Below are 24,982 nucleotides of genomic sequence, written 5' to 3'. Positions count from 1 at the left end.
AGATAATTAAATTCTGTTTTATTCATAGAGTACAGCACCTTTTATTATGGGGACACACCATGCTGGGCAATCTGTACCAGTGTCTCCCCTGTCATATAATCAATTCTAAAGTTCTTGAGAGATTCTGAGAGTGACCTTGTAATGCTTTTTCTGACCACCTTGTGTGTGGTTGCTCCATAAAATAGTCTTTTTGGAAAATGTAGATTTGAACAATGTGGTCAGCCCAATGGAGTTGTGCTCTCTGCAGTAGAGATGGAATGCTTGGAAGTAAGTTTAGTTTAAGAAAGGATCTCAGTGTCTGGTATCTGGTCCTGCCAAGTGATCTTCAGAATTTTCCTACAATTCTTCAGATTGAAGCTTCCATTTTCCTGGAATGCTACTGGTACATTGTCCAGGTTTCATAGGCATACAACAATGAGTTCATTACAACAACTCTGTAGACCTTCCATTTGGTAGTCAGTCTAATACCTCTCCTTTCCCACACTTGCCTTCAGATACTCCCAAAATTGAGTCAGCTCTGGTTTGAGGACTTACACAGGAGGTGGATGGAACAGTCTAGATTGAAGTGAAAAACACATAAATAAAATAATCTCCCCAAAATAAAACCCCAATCTGATTTTTAAAAATGAATTCAATATGCTGAGTGAAATGAATAGAACCAGAAGATCGCTGTACACTTCAATGCTGTATGAGGACATATTCTGATGGAAGTGGATATCTTCAACATAAAGAAGATCCAACTCACTTCCAGTTGATCAATGATGGACAGAAATAACTATACCCAGAGAAGGAACACTGGGAAGTGAATGTAAATTGTTAGCACTACTGTCTATCTACCCAGGTTACTTACACCTTCAGAATCTAATACTTAATGTGCAACAAGAAAATGGTATTACACACATATATTGTATCTAAGTTATATTGTAACACATGTAAAATATATGGGATTGCCTGTCATCAAGGGGAGGGAGCAGAGGGAGGGAGGGGATAATTTGGAAAAATGAATACAAGGGATAATGTTATTAAAAAAATTACTCATGCATATATACTGTGAAAAAAAATTATAAATAAAAAAAAATGAATTCAATAACACTACCAAATAGAAGTACATGAATTTAGATGAATTTGACAATCCATACTGTACACATTGACAAAGTAATCTGTCTATTCTAATGTGATTTTGCAGGAAGACCACTTCATCAGTTGCTGTAAGATCTGGGTTTGATCCCAACTCTAACACACAGCATTATTATCATTTGAGTTCAGTTGTGGAAACATGAGCAAGTTATTCTCTCTATGGACCTCTGTTTCCTCATGTGGCAAATAAGAACAATGGATTCAGTGATCTCAGAGGTTTCTAAATATATACCAGGCACTTTGCTTGTTGATTGAATGATTGATTACTTTCATCTGATCCCCACTGGCCAAGTTCCAATCCAACTCAGCCTCAGCTTCCTCATCTAGAAAAGGAAAAATTAGAAATAGTCTCTAATATGCCTTGTGGCTCTAGATCTCTGAGTTTATGTAATTATCTTACTCAAAAATCACCAATTATTTATTGTGAAGTCTGAGTTAGCTCCCTGTTGACCTCAGGATCAGCCAGAGTCAGGATCAGCAAAAGTCCTTGGTCTTTAGGGGGAGAAGTAAAGGAGATGGACAAAACTGCCACAAGCTCTCCACAGCCTCCCTTCTAGTCCTCCTCCAAAGTGACCCTGGCTTGTCTTACTCCACTCCCTAAGCCCTCCTACAATTATCTGTATACACCAAAAGATGGAGCCAACACAGATAGTGGGAAGCGCCATTTTCCAAGCATAATAGAGTATTGTCCAATAGGTAATTGGCCTTAAGTGCTCAGTTGTCTGATTCCAGTGCACCTATTCAGAGTTTCAGCCCTTTGCAATTCATCATTTCCCTATCTTTATGGACCTATCCAGCTATATTTCATGGTTTTCTTCTTCATGTATTTTGTGCTCCAGTCATGTGGGACCACTCCCTTCACTTATGCTGTACTCTTCTGTCTTTGTAGGTACCATTTACCATCCATGGAAAAGCATTAGATCCCCTATCTCTAGTTCTCATTTTATCTTTTGACATTTTCCCCCTTTTTCCCACTTTTCTTAAGTGGTAGTAGGTCTTCAAGACTCGAAATCAGTTCTGACCACAGACACAAGCTGTGTGACCTTGAGTAAATCCATAAAGCCATAGTCTACTTCAGTTTTCTCAACTATAAAATAAGGATAACAATAGTAGAAGCCTTACAGTGTTATTTATTGTAAGGATCAAATGACATCATCTATGTAAGCTCCTCATTACAGTGTCTGGCAAATAGTAGGCATTTAATAAATGCTTCAGGGTCCTTCCTCAGGTTCCATATTTTCTATGAAGCCTTCCCTGATCCCCTTAACTAAAAATGACCCCATTTTCAATTATCCCACTTCAATTTCTTAGGCTATTCTTTTTGACGTTTTATGCACATACTACTTTTCTCAATTACAAGAGTGGGATAGGGACTAGACCTTTTATTTCAATAGTAAATTTCCTATAGTAACACAGGTTGGTGCCTTTGTGCCATTTGTAAAGTTCCCTTGAACAGTGACTTTTCTAGAGTGATATAGAGTATGTGACAGTGGCAGAGTGTATATCCAGGTTTTCCTGACCCTGAGACCAGCTCTCCATACATTACATAATACTGTCTTTCTAAATTGCATTATCATTAGTGAGATAGAAATTATATCCTCCTAAGCTGTGAGTGCTTCCATGGCACTTTTATATTTTTACTTTTATATTTCTAGCTTTATTCCCAGCATTTTCTTTGTACATTGTGAAATTCTTAATACATGTTACTTTGTGTTAGATTTCCTGGGTAGATAAGTCATTATTATTCCTCCTCCCCACCCCCAATTCTTATTATAAGGACTCCAAAGAACAGATTACTTTGGAGGCCAACCTACAAAATGCTAACTTGTCCCCTTAAATAAGCGCAACCCTGCTTTCTGGGACTACTTAAGGCAATGAATCTTCCTCTTCCAAAATATAACTATGAATATGAAATAAGTTAGAGTTTCTCTCTCAGAGCTAAAAATCAAATTAAAATGTAGAAAAGAGAAATTCTACTTCAATGTCCTTGGAGTTAATGATCTATAGGACTATGTTAGGAACTAGGGATCAATTTGTTTCTCAGTGGGTGAACATGAACTCCAAAGGAGAAAAAGCTATTCGCAGTCTCATTGATTGGTTGTTAGATATACACAATTTGTTGTTATACACTTTCACAGAACTGTTGTGAAATCAAATGAGTTAATTGTTATTATTATTAATATTAACAATAATAACAAATAAGGTTGGGTGATTACTTGCATCGTTTGTAATAATGGGGATTTCTTTGGTGTATAGGTTAGAATAGATGGTAACTGAAGACCCTTCATACTATTAAATTTATGATTCTGTAAACTGGACAAGAAGGCAAGAAACTAAAGTTAAGATCACTTTTGTTAATTACAGTGTTTATTTATCAAGAAAGAATGGTAAACATAGGCTGATTCAAGAATACGTGGACCATACTTATAATATCTATATATATATTTTCAGTGATTTCATAGTAAAGAAACTTAGAATTAGAAAGCTGAGTCAAATTGTTAGAAAAAGGTGATATGATGGGGCTAGAATTGTATATTGATAATACTAAGAATCAGCAAGTTTGTTTTGTTTTGTTTTGAGCTGAGGCAATCGGGGTTAAGTGACTTGCCCAGGGTTACACAGCCAGTAAGTGTTAAGTATCTGAGTTTGGTTTGAACTCGGGTCCTCCTGACTTCAGGGCTGGTGCTCTCTCCACTGCGCCACCTAGATGTCCTGAATCAGCAAGGATTTTTGAAATATTCTGATAATTCAAGGACTCTATGATTTTGTCATCATGGATACTTTTTCCATCCCCTTCTCCTTTCTATAGCTTCTTAAATAACTTTCATGCATTTTTATTGCTTTAAAAAATGCATTGACCTGTGGTCAAAGAGATGAATATTCCTGTGCTAGATAACAGACAGTTGTTAGTGGAACCAATAGTCAAAAGCCTTTCTATATTGGTAGAAATTGCCAGGCTCCGTACATTGAGGATATTGCTTCAAAAAACCACCACCTCCAGAACAAATGAAGGATTTTCATAAAGATTTTAAAAATAAAACAAAGAGAGACTAAATCATTACCACTAGTTTTTACTCCTAAAGATGTATACTAAACAACCAATTAAGCAATAACCATTTATTAGGGATCTATTCTGTATTAGATAGAGTAATATACAAGAGAAAAAACAAAGGACAACTCAAGAGAAATTTATTACTAATGTAAAAACCTTTCTAATCAAGGGCATCAATGCATTATGTGATGATAATATACTTCATTTAGTTGTGATTCTTCCCTGCCTTTATTGGACATATGTGTGTGTATGTATGTATGTATGTGTTTATATATATATTAATCAGGGAAGATGGGGAAGACAAATACATCACTGAAGAGGAAGGATGGCATTGATTTCATTCTCATTAGCTTTTGTGGGTGGGTCAGAGGGGGAAACATGATTTGCATATAAGTATATGTATATCTCACCAGGACAAAGAGAAGTGCAGGTGATTTTTTGCACTGACATTCCCTCACAAAAGGCACCCCCATTGAGTGGAGCGGGATTGGTGCAGGTCCGAGAACGTTTCTGCCATCCTCTACCACAGCGAACATTGCAGGCTGACCACTCTGTCCAGGAAGACCAGCCTCCATTCACTGAGAGAGAGAAAGAAGGGAGGACAGAAAGGAAGGAGAAAGGTATCAAATTAAATTGAACCAATGGGGAGCTGTTAAGTGCCTACTCTGGGCAAGGCACCCAAAATGTTTGGTGGGATAAGACAGGCTGCTGGACATTCCAAAACTTCAAACGTTTTTAAAACTGCTTTTCCCCCTGACCTGCAGACCGAACCACTTAGCTTTTCTCTATCTACATCCTCAATTATAACATAAGGAAAGCAATACCAACCTTCTTCACAGGGATGTTACTAGAAGGGAAATAGACAAAAGAATGTGGAAGTCCTTTGTAATCCAAGGCAAGGATTTGATGTAGCTGAGTCTTCATCTTTGGCAATCAACTGGGGGGAAGGGGCACTTTCACTTAATAGCACCAGGGTGCTAATCTATAAAAGCTGATATTCACAGATAATCAAGATTGTCTGTCTTCAGTGGGATTTTATATATAATTAGGCTTACTGACCAATGTTTAGTCTGGGACAGGGAGGGAAACAGAAAAGGGTCAAACTATGTAATTTTAAGATCCTTTCTAATGTAAATTTGCTATGATTCTCATGTATGTGGACCCATCTCTTCCTTCTTCTGCATGTTCTCCCCACCACCCCCATTCCCAAATCCCTCTTAACTACTATGTGCTATTGTTTTCACCTTACCATAAACAATGACAGTAGCTGACAAGCTTCTTCTCTTGGCAACAATGTTGGCAGCCATGCAGGTATAATTCCCAGAATCAGAGAGGCGAGCCTGCCTGATAATTAAATTGTGATCAGCCCTGGTGTCAATGTTCTCATCCAGTTGGGAATCAATAGGCTCTTCATTCTTTAGCCACTCCACCTAGTTGGGGGAAGGATACAAAGATAAGGGTAAAGAAATGCTGAAACACTAATGGTCTGTACCACAACAACATTCAGCACTTTTTCAGCACTTTGGTATATATGGTTTTAGTGTTTGTTAATTCACAGGGACTTTGAGCTAGATTGTTTTTCTTTTTCTCCCTTTGGATTTTTAATTTATCTTAGGTAGGGAATCTTTTTCTTTCTTTCTTTCTTTCTTTCTTTCTTTCTTTCTTTCTTTCTTTCTTTCTTTCTTTCTTTCTTTCTTTCTTTCTTTCTTTCTTTCTTTCTTTCTTTCTTTCTTTCTTTCTTTCTTTTTCTTTCTTTCTTTCTTTCTTTCTTTCTTTCTTTCTTTCTTTCTTTCTTTCTTTCTTTCTTTCTTTCTTTCTTTCATAGACGCCTATGGCAATTGAGTAAAACTTATGAATTTTTTGGATTTATTAAATTAAATGAAATGTACAAAATAAAATAGATAAGATTACAAAGAAAACCAAATAAATTGAGATACAATTACCTAAATATTACTCTTTTTTTAAAGGTTCATAGAGCCCAGGTTTAAGACCCTTCTTCCAGGACAAGAATCAAGTCTAATATTTTGTTCAATTGATCAACGATTTGGTTGATCATTTGGTGAAAGACTAAGGAGTATTCAATGTTGCTGGAGATAACAATGACACAAGAGAAACAGTTCTTGCCTTCAGACAAACTATACTTTAATTATGGATGGCATAAAAGATGAACATAAGATAATTTCAAGAGAGAGGACACTAACAGCTGAATGAATTGGGGGGACTTCCTTAGAGCGTGATTTTGAACAGATTGTAAAGAAAATAGAATTCTCAAAGGTACAAGAAAGAAGAAAACTGATTCCTGATGTTAGGAATAGACAAAGCAAAGGCATAGTGCTAGGAAATGGAAAATACCCATGTTGGGAAATAAGCCAAAAGTGTCAAATGCTATAGAATTGTCAATTAACTAGTCAATCATTTAACAAGCATTTATTAAATGTTTGTTGTTTACCAGGCCCTCTGATAAATTCTAGTTATATAAAAATAAAATTTAAATAGATATTGCCTTCAAGGAATTTACATTCTAAAATAGAAAGAATATTTGTATTTGTGGCTATTACCTACCAAGCTTCAGGATATTCTGCCTTTTTTCTCAATGAAATCATGCTAACTGGGACCAATACAAATTTATGTCATGTCATCTCAACTAGATCTAAATGCACCAAGGTCTTTTTATTCTTTTCTATTTCATCTGTTCAATTCAGTGAACATTCAGTAAAGATGTATTATAAGCTATTGTATGTTTCTAGGAATGAAAAAGATGAAATTAGATATAGATATAGAAAGTGTATAAATTAGTTGAAGTGGTAAGAGAGAAGTAAGTAAATGACTTCAATATAAAGGAAGAGTAAGGTAAGTTATATAAAAGAGTTGCCAGATAATTTAATGTTCCCCTTCTATTCCTCACCTCTGACACCCTGAAGGATGGATAGACTTAAATGGACCTTTAATTGGTAACAAATTGTGGTCACAAAGTTCATGAACTTTACACTGTGAGAAAGGTAGAACTGTGCTTTGGTCCATATCATGATAGTTATATATAAAATAAGACAGACAATTAGAACTAGCACTCCTCACCTTTTTTCCCTCAGAAAATGACATTTAGCAAGAAAGGGTAGGGACAGAAAAAACATTGTTAAAATTTGACCAAAGGATTATAATGATCCTGGCCTTCACAGACTAAAGTTATTTTTTAATGCTGCAACACCTTACTTTGATTGGTTGGCTCCTTTCAGACTCCATTTTAAGAAAAATTCTTAGGATAGCCACATCTTAATTCTTCTCCCTAATCACTCCTGATTCTCTAGATTTTTTTCTACCAGTCACCAGTGGATACTTTCCCCTTTATCTCTTCTGCTTTTCCACGTTGGCTACTTGAAAACAAGGATCCTTTTCCAGCAGCTTTTATTTACATTCCCAGAATTTAGCTCAGTGCCTGGGGTGTTAGTACGGAAATGCTTGTTAATTTGACATAAAGCTCAACAATATAAGGCCATTTAGTATATCAATTTCAATCTAACTATCTCCAAAGGAGATAGATGAGGTCAGTTGGTAGGGAAACCCCTCCCCTCAACATCTTCCTCATTTCCATAGCTGTAACTCATTACAAACTCATGGCAAAATTAGGTACTTCCCCCAACATCCCTGATTATAAAATTGCAAGTATATTTTGTTTACTGAATGTGAAAAACTGAAAATCTCTTGCTCAAATTCAGGCCTTTTCTTGCACTTGTGGAAGACAGCAGTTTTTACTGTCCTTCCCTTTGATCTTAGGCTATTGATTTTTCCTCCTTTCTTGGATCCTTCCCACTTTTTTCCTGTTGAGTGCATTACCACAAAATAGTAACATGTCTCTTTCCTTCTAGCCTTTGCTAAATGACAAACTTATCTTTGATCTCATCATCTATCTTCCTCTCTGCCTGTGATTCTTCACAAACTCGGAATGCTACATTGCTGACCTTTTCTTGATAGATCCCATTTCCCATTATATTAGGCCAAGAGTGACCCCCACAGAAACAATGAAAGACTTGAAGTTGACTCTTCAACCTCCCCTTGGGGTGAGTGGAAAATGCTCAAAAAAAAAGCACACTATTATTTTTATAAAATGTTAAAATGTTCATTATTTTTATGATTAATGATGTCAATATTAAGTGATTTGTGACCAATATACCAACAATTTTAAAGGATGAAAGCAATGTGTTCAAAGAAATGATCAAGTGTGATTTACAGCAAAGCTTCTTACACCGTGGGTCATGACTCCATGGGGTGGGTCACATAACTGAATGTGGGGGTTGAAAAATAATGATTTATTATAAGGAAATGCTTGATTTGTATACCTATTTTTATACAGATATGCCCAGAGTTGTGTAAAAATTTTTTGGCCAAAAAGAGGTCATGAGTGGAAAAAGTTTAAGAAACCTTGATTTAGAGGACTAAGGCTCAAGTATTCTAGCAATCTTCAGAAAGAGAAGTGATAGACCCAAGATGCAAAATGAAGAACACACATTATTGGATATGATAAACATAGATATGTAGTTTGTTTGACTATGTATATTTATTATAAGGGTTTTATTTTTGTTTTTTGTTCCTCTAATTTGGAGCAGGAATATGAGATAAAGGCAGAAAAAATGCTTGTTGATATAAAAAAGTAAACTAAAAGTTGCATAAAATTATGTTCCCTATGTTAGGAAAATATCATAAATATATACATTTATATATGTGTATATTATATATCTATATATGTGTGTATGTATACATACACAGATATATACTAAAATTTACTAAAAATGATGGATCAAGATTAAAAGTATAGTTTAGGTATTAAAAATAAAATGTCAAAGCTGGCCAAATTGTATATAATTCTTCATTTTCTGACATCAGAAAAATGAGTATTAAGTTACATGTTTATATATTTTGTGGTCTACCTCCATCAACCCTTAGGAAATTAGGCAGTTTTAGTGTGTGCTAATATTTGTGTTCTAACCTAATGGCTTATTTCCTTCACTAAAATGACTCACTCATTTAACTTCATTAGTACATCTGTTTGGAGTTTGTTGAACCTAGAAAAACGACAGATTGTGCTTGTGTTTGTTCATTTGTCCCCAAAGCTAAATGTTTAAATACCTTTTGATAGACTGAGATACCTTAAAGAAAATAGTCAAATAAACAAAAGATAAAAAATAAATTGCTCTGGAGGCACAAAATACTAATTTGATCAAGGATGGGCATTATCACATACATTAATAATGTTTGAAGCCTTTCATTAATGTTATTTTTTTTAATCAAATCTTAGATTTGGCTGTTACCCAAAACACCAAGTAGTATAAGCAAGGAAAAATAGAAAATTATTTTATGCTGTTATGTTTGAGGAAAAGAATAATTTATAAGTAGTTGCCCTACCATGAAGGTTTTCTTTCAGATAGCAATGGTTAGAATGAGCCAGTGAACTTGCTTTGCAGATGCTTACTATAGGGAAGAGGTATAATGTTATAATATTCATGCTTCATCCAGAAATTACTCTGTAGGAGGCTTCCAAACTGGAAAGCTCTAATTATCCACTTAACTAAGGCAGTGCAAATTAGCATTATAGGATCGATGCATTGAGCACAAAGGACAGCAGATGTATATATCAAGTAATCTAAGTGACCCTTTGCTTGCAGGTTATCCCTTTGATAATGGGGGTTAGTTGTCCTGAAGTTTGTGGGGGACATTTCACCCCCACAATCAAACAGATTTTCCTCCTCCTTATGTTCTTTTGCTTCCCAATGGATAATCCCAGTTAGAACCTTGTGGAAAGACTAGTAACTTTGACTTAATGAGTTTATGGATTTGCAGAATGCAGGCATTCATTAGCACAGTGTTATGTGCAGATGGTCTGCAATTTGTAGATTTTCCAGTTTATAAACAAATCTGCAAAGGCAGACCATCAAAGCCAATTACATTTTATGCCAGACAACGGGTTCCTTTTCCAGGGCCATCAGTCATTGTGGTTAGGTGGGTATAAAAGGTATACAACTGACACTCAAAGAGTTTCCCAAAAAAGTGCAGCAAGGTATACTCAGATGGGAAGCTCAGCTCCTAAATGCATGAGATCTTGGGTTGAATTTGAATGTTTCAGTGCATAGAACATTGTATGTTTCAGGAAGGCTCCCTTAGAATTTACACATACATGCATATCTGTGTCAGATACTATATCACAGCCTGCCCAAATACTTTACTTGTCTTCAATACCTCATGAGAGTAAGAGATGTCAAGTGGTATTACTATCTCTATGACAGATGAAAAAATTGGGAAACAGAGAGGCAAAGAATTTTTGTAGAGCCCTAAGCAAGTCTGCAGTATGCTGAAAGAATTTGTGGCTCCCTATTCCCCTACCATCATTATCTGACTGTGTTATAGTAGTGGATTTCCAGCATGATACATGAACTGTTCTATAAATTTGAATTGTTTGTCAACAGCCTTTCCAGGCATGTAGGCAGAATGCTTTATGAACAGTGTTGAATTACTAGCAGCATAAAACCTCAAAAGGGGTGGGGATGGGGGAGAAGGCAAGTATTTGGCTGAATGAAATAAGGTTGGAATCAAAACAAATAAGTCAGTAGGCCAATTAGAAATTTAATAAACATTCTCTTGCTGACATGCTCTCTTCTGTGTTCCTGGGCAGAAAATTCTTATAGGCTAATGATGCAGAAAGCAATTGGAGGGGTCAAGGCTATCACTGGTAAATATTAAATGGTGCTTAAATAAATCTTTCTGGCTTCATTAAAAAAAAAAAAAAAAAAAAAAAAAAAAACTATTTACAAATTTTCCTAAGGATTATATTAGGATTCATCCTTATATATCTTTCCACAAGATTCTACTCTCAAAGGATTAACATATTTCAAACTCCTTTTCAATTACTTATTAATAGTGAAATGTTAGAAAAGTCTTTTTTTTTCCTTTAACCTCCAAGGACCTTGTTTCTCATTTATCAAATGTGATTTTTGGATTGGATGATCCTAAAAATTCTTCTCAACTCTTAAATCCTAAATTAGAGTGGGTCAAAATTCCAGGAAATAACAGTCACTTTAGGAAGGAAAAGAGTCCCTGAGGTTGAGTCCCTAGGGTCAATTTAAAAAAAAAAAAAAAGAGTAAGAGGACCCACAACTCAGGATTAAAACTTCATTATAATAAACAAAATATAATAAATATTCTAAATAATAATAAAATATAAAATAAAGCAAAATAAAAATAAGAAGTAAACAAAGGAAAAATAGATAACTACTTTGGTATAAAGGAGTATCTGAATTCGTATTCAGAGGAAGATAGTGAAGTTAAAAAAAAAAAAAAAAAAAAGGCCACTCCTACCCCAAAGAGGAATAGCAAATGGTTAGAAACAGTTCTTGGAAGAACCCAAATTTAGATGTTATAAAGGAATAGTTTGATTGATCACTCAGTCAAATAATGTTTATTAAATAACTGTTATAAGCTGGGGATCACACTAAGCCTGTTATGTTCTCTTATCACAAGTGGACAGATTCTCCAGGTGAATGGGACCAGGTGAAGATTTCTCAAAAAGTCTTGAGTGGGTTGGACCTAGGCCTAAGCTTCAGGAAGTTACATGACCCACAAGAAGTAGACAGCATTGCTGACCATTGGCCAATGGTTACTTCCTTTGCAGTCCATCCAATGAATCCAAATTCACTATCTCCAGCTTGCTAGATCAGGCACCATGCTGGGAAAGGCTCTAGGTCTGCTCAGCTGGAGTGCTTGGGCTTCTCCTTGCAAGAAGCAAATAAATGCTTTCTCTTTGTATCTGAAGATGCCTCTGAGTAGTTAATCTGGGTAAGGGGGTCTAGCACCCATCCCACACAGTTTATGAGGGCTCATTCTAGGATCTGTGCCTTCCCAAGAGATGGCTGGGTTGGATTTTCTCTGACCATCCTTGGGATTAGCCCCATCTCTGAGAAGAATGGGCTTGAAGAGAGGCATCCAAATACAGTCTCTGAAAAAGAAGAAGGTGGAGGGCAAGTGGTCAGTCCCGTAATTTATGCATGTATAATCCAGAGGGAAGGAGAAGGAGCAGTCTAGATCAAAGCTGCTCTCCTCAGGGCACTGCCTCTGTCCTTGGGCTTCCCTTAGGCAGAAGGAGACCCTGGGATCAAGGCTTGGTGATCCAAGGTTAAACAGTGCTGCCTAAAAGGGAAGCACAGAACCAGGGGCACTATGGATGACTGCTGGGTAGAGATGAATCCTCTGGGCTTTCGGATCTGAGTCAAGAGGTTTGCTCTGTGTATTACAGGATCACAAGGCATAAGATTGGAGCTGCTTTCCTCAGAGGGAAAGGGAAAAGAGCAGTCCAAACCAAATCTTCAGAGCAAAAAATTCTAAAATATCACCAGAGTATTAACCACTGTCTTTTGTGTGGGGAAGGGATGGTCCTCTTCCATGTAATTTTTGGCTGTGTTTGTATCTTTGTGCAGAATATCTCTGACTAGTCTTTTCTGTGAGCCAGATTTTATTAGAAAGAAAGGAAGAAAGGAAGAAAGGAAGAAAAAAGAGTCTGACTTTTTCCTTCAGCTCTGACCAAGCTGGGGGCTGCAGAAAAAGTTAGCTAATTTTTGAGAGTAACGATTGGGGAGTTTGGCAATTGGTTATTTCAAGATTCCGAAAGTCCTAAGCACAGGGGGCACCTAGGTGGCGCAGTAGACAGAGCACCAGCCCTGGATTCTGTAGGACCTGAGTTCAAATTTGGTCTCAGACACTTAACACTTCCTAGCTGTGTGACCCTGGGCAAGTCACTTAACCCTAGCCTCAGGGGAAAAAAAAAAGTGCCAAGCACAAAACAAATGCTATATGAGTATAAACTTCTTTATTGGATTAAATTGCTTCAAATTTAGTAACTTTATATGTGACCAACATACAATACCAATGTTGAAATAAATTAATTTTATGTGTGTATAAAATAATTTGGAAGCAAATTCAACTAAATTAAGGCCTCCTTGAGGCAGATAATGCATAGAGTAAAGAGAACCTCTTTCTCTTTCTTCCCCCTTTCTCATTCCCTGACTGCAGCAGAGACACATAGATGAAGAGATCAACAGGAAAGAGAAAATATACTCACTCAGTTCAGTGCAATTTGTCATTTGAGATATGACAGTAAAAGCCATTTTATACAAATTGTAATCATTTTGCACTGACTTTAGAGGGGGAAAAAAAAGTGTTGGGCTGCTTTTAAAACAAACAGCCTAGTCCACAAGCCTTTTTCTGATTCATATAGGAAAAAAAAATCAAAACCTTATCTGAATCAGGAGGTAAAAGAGATGGGGGGAGGTAAAAGAGAACAAAGAAAGCTGATTTCAATCAAAGAAAGTAAAGTGATAGGAAGTAAAGAGGAATCTTCTTCTGGAATTCCTCTTAAATTGTTAATTTGTTAATTTTTGTTGTTATAATTGCTGTAATAATTGTTAATTATTATTTTGTAGGGTTATTATTCTGGAGAAATAACTTGTTTTGAGTTAGATAGGTCCCAATGATGGAATGAGTTTACTGATAATCTACATCATTATTAAGTTGCAACAACTTATAATGAACGATTGGCTTTTACATCAGGAATGTTGAACTCCTCAGATATCAAAATGAGTTGTAAATTTTGTATGAATAATCTCTTACAATTATAAGAGATAATCATTATTAAATGGTATGTGCTAGAATTGTGAGTTTGTTTACTTTAAGAAAAGATCTTAGAAATTTGTGTGCAAATACTGATACATTACTGCTGGAAATTTAAATCTATATTTGATTTGATTTTAAGTTTTAAAAAATAGATTATTAAAACAAAATTCTGGTAACTAACCTTAGTGGATCACATGCTTATATCCCCTAATTAGATGAATTATGTTGTTTTCTAAAATGTATATTGGATAATTTATAAAACTATGACCAATGTTTTAAAATTTCATCAGCTCTGGTCAACATATGTATAAGTTTTATGAAATTTTGCTCAAAGTTATTTAGATATTAGCTATTTAAAAAAAAAAAAAAAGAAAGATGTGATTTTAAAAACAAGGGACAAGAAAGATTGATTTGCAAAAGCAATTGATAGCTTGAATGGGACATTTAGATAGAATATCACAAGGTAAAGTATTGATTTTTAAAATAACTTTTAATTGTATATTAAAATTGGGAACAACTGTAAATTACATGAGATTTCTATCCATTTTTGTGATAAGCTTTGTTATCTTTATTTGGCTATCACTTATGAAAATTGTTAAATTGTTAATTAAATTATTTGGGGTTACTGTCATAATATTAAAACCTAAAAATTATTATGTATTACATGGGTTATGGTAGACACCAGATGATGACAGGAACCAAATTTAGTTTTCAGTCATGTGGGGAATTTGTATTGGCCATTATCTTTGATAAAAGGTAGATTTATTATAGAAAGGGGCAAGCTCCTAGTGGAACTTACCATTTGCCAGGAGAAGGGAAACACCCCATAAGGTTGAGGTTGGGGCATGTCCTTGGCTGGTGGGCTGAGTCATGGTGGGAACTTGGCATCCTAAAAGAGTTAGCTATAAGAAGAAATGGGGTGGGTAAGCATAGTGGAGTTAGGGGAGACTCCACATGGAGTGGGGGAAGGCGAAAGAGAAAGATCTGTGGGCTTGGAAAGGTGAAAATTTAACTCACGCTCCCTCCCCACTGGGTGTGGCTGCTACTTAGAAATGAGAGAAGAGCAGGCACTCACCTGGCCACCTTCTCCCCCATTGATTAAATGCAATTACTTTAAGATTAAATGCTTTTTTGTTTAAAGAAATAGCTTCCCTTTACATGGTGTTAATAACTGAATATTGGTTTTCATTTTTCAAGTTTATGGCTACTTTAAAGCAAGGTCATTTTTGATGCTGTATCAAAGACTCCACTGCTTAGTAATACAAGAAACTTTAAGAGGTTTGTTAGAACTGCAAGTTCTCTGAAAATGATTATTTTTACCAGAGTTCCCATCTCTCTTCAGCAAATTATTTAATATTTAGTTAAGTATATAATGGTCTCCTTGTTTAGTGAATATGATAACAAATATGATCTATAGCTTTCTTGAAGTACCTAGAGCAGAATTTTAGCCTGATGTCTCTGCACTATTGACTGTGCTTTACAGGCACATTTGATAGGTTATATGCTATGGTTTGTAAGATTTGTTTGTTTTTAGGTGGACCTAAAACCCCTGATTGGTAAAACTTGCTATTGAGATGACATCTCTTGGGATTGTAACTAACATTGCTTTGAGTTTTGAATTTGGATATGATGGCCTGATAGATCATAAGTCAGTAACCCACTGTTCCAGAGAAATTCCATAAGTTATTCAGAGGCATGCCTTACAGATGGATGTCTTATCTGGGTAAGAGCTGGGAGCACAACCTTAGCCTCTGCTTAAGGTGGGATCCTTCTGACTCAGTTTCCCAGTTCTGTTTCTTTGCTTCCCATTTAATTATTCCTGAGTCTGGCTTTGAGGTGGAATTGTTACTGCATGTTGTCAGAACTAAGGTACTTTATTCGGTCCATGTATGTACTCTCATACTGAGGTCCTGAATAATCAGTTTTGATTGATTATATTATGCTATAATCATGTCCCTGCTTTTTCCTCTTATGGCAAATTACTGTAATCAGATTAAGTGATCAATGGGAGATATAAGACACAATATAAAATTGCAGCCCAGTCCTGGAGGCTTTTCTGGCAGCTGCTATAAAATCTTTAACTCTCTTGCTTCCTGGAGCAAGTGTTTCTTTGTTTGAAGGCCAACTTTGCCTATGGTTTGGGCCACTTCCCACCTCCCTTTGCTCACTATGAGAGGAAGCAGACAATCTTAGCATGCCCTGATCAGGTCGTTTTTTTGGATTCTGAAAGCTAAACTAATCTCTTGCCTGGGCTTTAGCCCTACCTAGAGCCTTTTACACTGTACATTGATGGAAGGTGGGATCAGGCCCTAGAAGTCACTAACACTCTTCTAGACCCTTTGCTTACTTCTCAAAAGAGCTTAGTGTCATTGGGGTGAACCCCCTGCCTTAGAGCTAGCTGTCCCAGCCCTTCTAATTGAGGAAGCTCCTAAGCTCATCCTGAGCCAATTGTTGGAGATTCTGGTTCCCCACAAATGCTTCTGAGCACTTTTGCCTCTATCAGATCTTTAGAATTAGGGGAAGGAATGAGAGTGAACATCTATACAGACTCCAACATGTTTTGCATATCTCATGGGGCTATATGGAAAGAAAGGGGATTTTTAACAGTCAAACATTCCCCCATTAAGTACGCAGGGGAACAATTACTGCAAGCTGTCCATGTACCTCAAGAGGTTTCTATTATGGCTTGTAACCAGAAAGGGGATTCACTTCAGGCCAAGGGAAACAGGCTTTCAGATTAAGCTGCCTGTGCTGCTTGCCTGATTGCCCGACTATGGCATCTTTAATTTCCTAATTCCTGACTCCTGCATTTCCTCATATAGCTCCCAGGCAAGTAAATTCTGAAAGGACTGTTCAAAAGGCCTACACATTTGCCTCCTTGGCATCAAACTGCTTTTGGTTTTGTTAACACTGGTACAATTTGAGTAAAGCCTTCCCACTGTAAGACTAAAGACTCTAGAGTTTTTTTCTGGGGGAGATCATACTCACTGAAGGCCACAATGTTCCACCCATTGCCCCTGCTCCTTTTGAACAAACAAAAGCAGGATTTGGGGGAGATGTTCTTTGGTATTTATTCTAGGAAATTTATTCTGGATGAGACATTCATGATAGTCTCATCTCCCTCTACCTCCTCCAGTCTTCCTCTGGGTGCAGTCCTTGGTTATCATCCCTAATAACCCCCATACTAACTCCACTTTTGTTTATTCTTTTTCTTTTGCTCATATTTACTCCTTGTGTTTTTAATTTACTTATAACAGTTGCTTTTTCCAGATTCCAAGCCATGAAATTTGAACTACTTGATCAGCCTGAAATCACTGATAACCTCATTCTAACATTCAGCACTGGAGGATGCTGACACTACCTTTGCTCTCCTCCTACTGGGCAGGGACAGCTGTACACCCTTTATGGGCCTGAAGCAACTCCAGGAGATGAGACCTTCATCCCTTTGTCCCAAATGAGTCTGGGTCTGGACTACTTGAGGTGGGGATGATGGCATAATGGCCCTGAGGCTCCTGGGCCTCCACAGTGTTGTAGTTCTATAGCTTCCAGGCACCAATCTGTTGATCTGGGATGACTGGGTTTCCAAGACAGATGGTGGGAGTTGGTAGAAGCAGGGTCTCTGACTCCTGCTCATTGCTTTAAGCAACAATATACTGTCACCCACTTGCTTATGCACTTAATCACTAGAATAGTTTGAGATTTCTTAGCTAAACTGGTTCCTGAAGCTTCCACTGATGTGCAGGGGTTGATTCTAAATGGTAGAGGGAGGGTTACAGTTAGTACTGAAGAAAGGGATGAAGCTGAAGGCCGAGATAACTAGAATTCCTTCCTAATGGAAGAAACATGTCAGGATTGATGTGAGAAACCTTCAAATATATGAAATAAAGAGGAGGGAGTGAATGGGATCAGGGGAAGATTTCTCAAAAAGTCTATGAGATGGAGTAGGTCTAAGCTTCAGGTGACCCACAGGAAGTAGACAACATTGCTGACCATTGGTCAATGGTCACTTCCTTTTCAGTCCATCTAATGAGCCCAGGTCTTTTGCTATTTAACCAATTCACTATTTTCCTGCTCTCTAGGCCAGCCAACATGCTGGGAGATGGGAGCTAAGAGGCTCTGGGTCTGCTCAGCTGGAGTGCTTGGGCATCTCCTTGCAAGGACCAAATAAATGCTTATTGCTTGTATCTGAAGATGCCTCTGAGTAGTCACTTTGGGTAATGGGGTCCAGCACCCTGTTCTACATACAAGCAAACATACTGGGATCATGGAGAATTATTATTTTTTAGATGAAACTGAAACTTATCGGGGGAGATAAGTTACTTTTAACAACCTGTAGTTTTCCAATTCAATAATCTCCTTATCAATTTTATTAGAATCAATAAAACATGGAAATTTTACAAATAATCCAATAATGCCCTCAAATGAGGATGGTATCTGTTTACATACCTTACTTCCCTAGAGTCATAAAGCTTCCAGAGGGTAGAGTTCTTGTCATCTCTACTTCATCCACCTAATACAGTGCCTTCTCCTGTTCAATTATTCACCTCTTCATGACTAGATGTGGGGTTTTCTTGGCAGAGATACTAGACTGGTTTGCCATTTCTTTCTCTAGCTCATTTTACTAATGAGGGAACTGAGGCAATCAAAGATAAGTGGCTTATTTCAGGATCATAGAGCTAGTAAGTGTCTGAGGCCAGATTTAAACACAGGAATTATCCTGACTCTAGATGTGGAACTCTATCCATTGCATCACCTAGTTGCCCTGTGCAGGATAGATCTCAATAAGTACATTTGAATTAATGAATCCTTTGCTTAAAATTGGTGGGCATAAGTGTTTCCCTTTAAATATGGTGTTTGTATTTTAAAACTTATGAGAGAATAAGTTTTGGGTTTTCATGAGAGGTCTTACAGACATTTATTAAGTTCCTACTATATGCCATAGCATAAAGATTTCTAAAAGTTCACATATTCCCCTGGGGAGTAGTAAATATTAATTCTATATAGTTGAAGTGAATCTACAAGTCTTGTAAAAATGTTGTTCTAACAGATCTTATTATTCTATAGTCACACTGCTTTTTTTGTTATTGCTTGGGCCAAAACCAGTATTGCCCAATTTGACCACACACCTTATTTTCCAGAGGTGGATCTGATAATTCATTAGCTACAAAAATGCCAAAGGCATCGAAGGCCAAACAAAATTATTTTTCAAGCAATAGCAGCTCAGTAAATATTTGTTGAAAGAACAGATAGACAGATGAATTTTCTATCTAACACTGGTATATAGGCATGTCTATTAGGTGGCATGGTGCTAATGGACATACAGTCAGTGAAAAATATATTTTATACATTCATTTAGCAAATATATACTGAATGCCACCTTGATACTCTTTCTTTCATGTTAAGGAAAACTGTACATTATTGTGAATATATGAATATAAAAAAATATTACAGAAAAAGTCTTACAGATTACTTAGATGCCATTTGCTGTTTCTAGATCATTTAAAAGAAACACTGTGCCAGAAATTTGTTTTAATTTATTTTTTTAAGGTCCAATCCTGGTTGTCCACAAACTTCACAAAATTTACTTTTATTCCCCCAAAGTCAAGTTGTATTGGATTTATTATTATTATTATTATTTTAGCAGCATTTAAATCTATAGAAAAATAGATACTTGCTTAAATAAATCATTCATTCATTCAACAAATATGTGTTGGATGACTACTAAAATTCACATCTACACCCAAATGAAAAAGATTTGCCATGATTAAGGATATTCAAAAGAAAATGCCACAGGGCTTAAAGGTAAATATAAAAGAAGTGCTTAAACTCAATAAGTATTTGTTGAATGAATGAAATCTGTTTTAGCAATGGTAGTAGCACTGGAATAAATGTATAGTTTCCCTAGGTAATAATTTGAAGAGAATAACATTCTTTTTATGTAGAAGTAAAACATATGCTGTTTGGCAAAATCAGTTATACTTTATGATGATTTAAAGCCTTTTGTTTCTGGCATGAATTTATAATTAACTTAAGATACTTAAATGAAAAAATAGACTAAATAGACTCTTTCATTGCTGTCTCTTTAAAAGCAGTGACTCCTTTTGTTAGTTCTAGTGAGATTTCTTTTTCCTTTCTTTTCTCTCCTTCTATATTCTCCCTCTCTTCTTTCTTCTCTTTCACACAAATATTTACACAGACACACACACACACACACACACACACACACACACACACACACACACACAGGAAAAGGCTCAATGCTAGCCCTGTTAGAGAAGCAGCAAGCACCAGAGACCACAATCCTTGTTCAATAGTTGTTAAATTGAGAAGCTATCCCTGTGAGTTTTGTGATGGCATTAAAACTGCCTTAGTATTACTCTATCATGTCTCTCTTGTGGATATGGGAAAGGGTAGATTATTAGAAGTATGGAATAAGTAGGAAAGGCTATTGCTCTAGTCAGGTGATTTAATTAAAGTAGCCAACCTTTGTACCTCAAGACAATTTAGATTGTTCAGAGGGAGAATAAGACCCAAATAAGCAAGGATGTCCCTGCATTTTCTCTGTTTCCTAAGAAGAAATTTTAGCCAGGAAGTTAATGGAGTTGTGTGTTTAGTCTTTGTAAACTACTTGGGATCATCTGTGCATGGAAAGGGGTCAATGATGTCATAATTGCTGGGTCTATAATGACAACCCCTTTCAGAGACATTTTTGGCTTTATTTATTATAGTCTTAAAATAGTAGTCCAATATCCTAAATTTGAATTTTGATTTAATAGTAGCAACAGTATCAGTAACAACTAGGACATTGTATTTATATAGTATTTTAAGTTTTGCAAAACACTTTACAAATACATCATTTCAAAAATGCAAATATATCCTCATATTCAAATACATTGTTTTATCTCCCATGTGAGGTAGACATTATTATTATCCCCATTTTACAGATAAGAAAGGCAGGCAGAATTTAAGCAATTTTCCCCAAGTTGATACAAGTAGTAAGTGTCTGATGCTGGATTTAAACTCAGGACTTCTTGCTTCAAGGTTCAAAATTCTATCCATACATGTAACACCAGTGGAAAGTATTTTCCTGAGTTAATAGGAATTCTGGAGCCACCTCACATTAATTCACACTCAACTGTCAATTTTTTAAGTGAAATAATTTACTTATTATTCTATTGATTGTTTAAACTTAAGACAGTGATAAAGAAAATGTTAATACTGTAGATTAAATTAAAGATTATTGTGGGTTTTTTGGAGAAACTTTTGTTAAAATTTTGCCAGCACATTGGCAATCACTGCCTGTGGGGTCATCACGCTTAGCAGATGACCCATATGAACATGCAATCAGTCTGGCTGAATTCATGTGACATCATGACTGACCAACATTACTGAATCAAAAAGTTCTTAGAAAAATCAAGGGAAAATGTCAAAACTCATCAATTCTATACCATGATCTTTATAAAAAAAATTCTATCATAATTCATTTTAAAGTGAGCATATCTAGGGGCAGCTAAGTGGTACAGTGGAAAGAGCAACAGCTCTGAAGTCAGGAGGACCTGAATTCAAATCTAGTCTCAGACACTTAACACTTCCTGGCTGTGTGACTCTGGGCAAGTCACTTAACTGCAATTGTTCAGCAAAAAGAAAAAAAAAAAAAAAATTAGCATATCTACCACCCAAGGTACTCCTTAACCTAAATACTCACAATATTCGAGGTAAAGCCTAACTCAGAGACTTCTCCAAACTACAATGAGGAATTAGAACAGGACTTCTGTGCAGGCATTCTTTATTTATCATGTAATATGCTCTCCAACAATAATACCTATAATGAATATAAGATGGCACCACAGATAGGGACCTGGACTGAGAGAGGAAGAATAATACCTATCAGACACTAGATTTGAACTCAGGGCTTCTTACCTCAGGGTCAGGTACTCTACAGTAGAAAAATATTCTCCTGAGTCAGGAGGTATTCTGGAGCCATCTCAAACTGGCTCAAACTGTTAAACTGTCTGAGTCTGGTTTTATACATTGCATTTTTTTTGAACTTGCTAAATTCATTGATTAGTTGGCTGACTTTCTCCCTTCTCTAAAAAATATTATTTGCCACATGAAATAGCTTACAGAGGAAGGGAAGAGGAGGAATACATGGGAAACCATGATGATATAAAACTCAGAAAATATCCATTTTTTTAAAGTGTTTTTCTTTTATTTATTTATTTATTTTTGGCGAGTCAGCTATCTATACTGGATAGAGCATCTGGGTTCTTGACCTGGAGAGGCTGGCCCTCTGGATTTCTCCAGAGTCTCTGGGAAAGAGAGCAGTTTTCAGCCACAACCATGACCCGACGGTGGACACTCCGTTTCAGCCACTGGAGAGTAAGTCTGAATGTTTTAGGACATAATCTGATCTATTTACCTGTTCTATCTATGGTAGCATCTGGATTCTCAGAATAATAGAATGCCGACGGGCATTAAATTCTGAGAAGGATGCCATTCCAGGATGATGGATGGTCCCCTCTGGTTTGGATGTCTTCTAAAACCCATCTGGTCTGATCTGACTCTGAGTACCTTTTTGGGCACTCTCTGGTTATATGTGTTAAATGTTTTGTTTAATGTTGTAATTGTGCATTCTGTCTGTGTTCTGTGTGACTTGTCTGTTTTGTTGGTTAAAGAGCTCTGCTAAAGGTTTTGGAGAACTAGTTTAAATCTAAGTGAAAAAAAAAAAAAAAAAAAAAACGCAGCCTGGTAGTTAGAGAGGAGGAAAAAAAGCAATAAAATTCAAGCTGGCCTAGGCTGGGCTGAGCAGATAAGGCCTCTGAGGACAAAGGAGTTTACCCTAACTGCTTTGAAACTTGGGGAAAGATTTTGGAGAACTAAGTTTATTTTTTTATTCATTTTTCCCCCCTGAGGCTGGGGTTAAGTGACTTGCCCAGGGTCACACAGCTAGAAAGTGCTAAGTGTCTGAGACCAGATTTGACTCCGGTCCTCCTGAATTCAGGGTTGGTGCTCTATCCACTGTGCCACCTAGCTGCCCAGAGAACTAAGTTTAAACTTAAGTGTAAACAAAAACAACAAAAAAGTATCCTTTTTGGGTAATTTGTCATATTAGTATCCTTTTTGGGTAATTTGTCATATTAGAACATAATAACATGGCTGAACTGGACACTGTGAATAATGAAGGATTGATTGTAGGAGCAATTAAAGGTTTGCATGATTTTAGGGAGTAAACGAAAGTATTGGGAAAGTATCTGGGAGGAAAAAGAAGAGGTGGGGAAGGGAGAAAGAGAGAGGATCTTTTGCCTTCAAAGGTGAAGATTAAACTCATCCCCCGCCCCCTCTGTTACTTTAGCAACAGAGCATCTAGTTACTTTCTAACATAGTTTTTATGTATCTAAGGGAAGAGAAGAGTTAAGTACAGAGGAAAGTTTTTAATGGAAGGATTTCTGTGTGGGGAAAATTGAGTGGGAAACAGGAGGGAATCTTTTGTCCAGGGGTGCAGTTTAGCTTGCTTTCCCTCCCCCCCCTCTCTTTGGAGGTGGAGTGGGGGGAAGGGTGGCCATGTGGAATCCACCCCCCCCCAAGTGTGTTCCAGCCCTTTTTTTTGTTTTGTGTGTGTTTTTTTTTTTTTTTTTTTTTTTTAAATCAAGTTGCACCTGGTTCTTGGATAAAAGGAGCAAACTATGATTTAAGTTAATTGACTGAATATTTGTTTCTTTTGATACATAATGGTTTCCTTGGTTAAGGAATATGGTCATACATGTGATCCATAATTTGGTAGGGCTATTTCTAGAATCTTTCAGAAAGCTCGGGGATATTCTATATAAATTTTACCTGATTGTATTGATTGCATCTTGAGGTTATGCCCATCATTTAAAGGGCTTCTGAAAATAAAAGGTTTTTTTCTTTATTTTTTTGAAAATGTTTCTGTTATGGACAATATGCAATTTGGTATATTTGTCTATGTATTGGGTATTTTAAAAGCAAACTGATTTTTATCAATATGAGGTCATGGTAAATATCTGTTTAGGATTTATCTGAAACTTTGGTTAATGCGATTTGTTATTGGAGGTAAAAATTCTTGAGCTTGTAGTTAATATTTGGGAGTTTTAAAGCTCCATTGGGACAATTATCAATAAAAACTGGGTTAAAGTGGCTATTTATCCTGTATGAGCTTAGGGATCAGTTTTGATTGCTTATATTATAGTTATGTCCCTGCATTTTTTTTCAACCTTTGATTGATTTCTATGATCAGTGCAATGGTCAATAAAAAACTGTTAGTACAATTCAATTATGTCATACCTTGCTGTTTCCAACCTGGTTAATCAATATATCCTAAATACTTGGGCAAATATCTGTCTGTTACTGGATATTGTGTCTGGATATTCAAGTTTTTTTTAAAGGTTTCTAACTAATGAGAGGACAACTAACAGTGCTCTGTGAAATCTAATTGCTGTTTTATTTATTGGGAATATGGCTGACAGCCATTTGCCTGTCCTGTGAAGAAAACCTGTTAAGCTGCTGGACAATCTATTTTGGCCTCCCCACATCTTGTGGCAGTCTTTGTGGACCAGTCTTTTTATCTCAGACTGTTCTAACCTTTCTTTGTTAGATGTGGTTTTTTTTAGATCTTGGTCAAATTACATTCATATGTGGGACCTAGATTAGCTTTGATTGTCAGCACACCACACCACACCCATCCCGCTCCCTGGACTGAGAGTCTCCACTCATCCTCAGCATGAAGCAGTTTTTGAAAAGACCATGGACCCTGCTCCTAGTGTTCTTTGGACTGATATGAGGAATTTGGGAATGGTTGAATGACTATTAAACCTTGACTGGGACATCTATTACTGTGTGTTTAAGATTTGGGATGGAAATTGTTATGTTTGAGGGATTTTTTTAGGAAACCCTACTATATTAGTCTGTTATGTATAGGAATTTTGATTCACTCTTGGAATTTATATGTGGGATTGTTATTTGATAATTCCTTTCTGCGAGAAAAAAAAAAAAAAGGGAGGAAGAGATAGGAAATTGGGGAAAGTGGTGTATTTTTCTCAAAATACCTGAAAGAATGGGAACCCCTACTTCCTATTCACTTTGCCTTAAACACTTTTGCCCCACCCCCTATTTCACTAGTTCAGA

The 24,982-nt window shown here is 36.4% G+C and overlaps 1 protein-coding gene across 8 annotated transcripts in view; it reads right to left on the bottom strand.

Moving 5' to 3' along the window:
- The window catches only part of UNC5D (unc-5 netrin receptor D), a 770,467-nt gene that overhangs the window by 154,235 nt on the left and 591,250 nt on the right, over positions 1 to 24,982 (bottom strand). For 4 of the 8 annotated variants that reach the window (XM_074287224.1, XM_074287226.1, XM_074287225.1 and 1 more), the window contains exons 5-6: positions 5,439 to 5,619; positions 4,600 to 4,767 (exon numbers count right to left, since the gene is read on the bottom strand). In XM_074287224.1, the coding sequence (XP_074143325.1) occupies positions 4,600 to 4,767; positions 5,439 to 5,619 (349 nt within the window). The remainder of the gene's footprint in view (positions 1 to 4,599; positions 4,768 to 5,438; positions 5,620 to 24,982) is intronic. The other 4 variants (XM_074287228.1, XM_074287230.1, XM_074287229.1 and 1 more) reach the window with 1 other exon arrangement.

The sequence above is a fragment of the Sminthopsis crassicaudata genome, chromosome 2, assembly GCF_048593235.1.
Source record: "Sminthopsis crassicaudata isolate SCR6 chromosome 2, ASM4859323v1, whole genome shotgun sequence".
In the NCBI taxonomy this organism is placed as follows: domain Eukaryota; kingdom Metazoa; phylum Chordata; class Mammalia; order Dasyuromorphia; family Dasyuridae; genus Sminthopsis; species Sminthopsis crassicaudata.
Note: the sequence above shows the minus strand (reverse complement) of the source record. Positions and strands in the feature narration are given on the sequence as shown.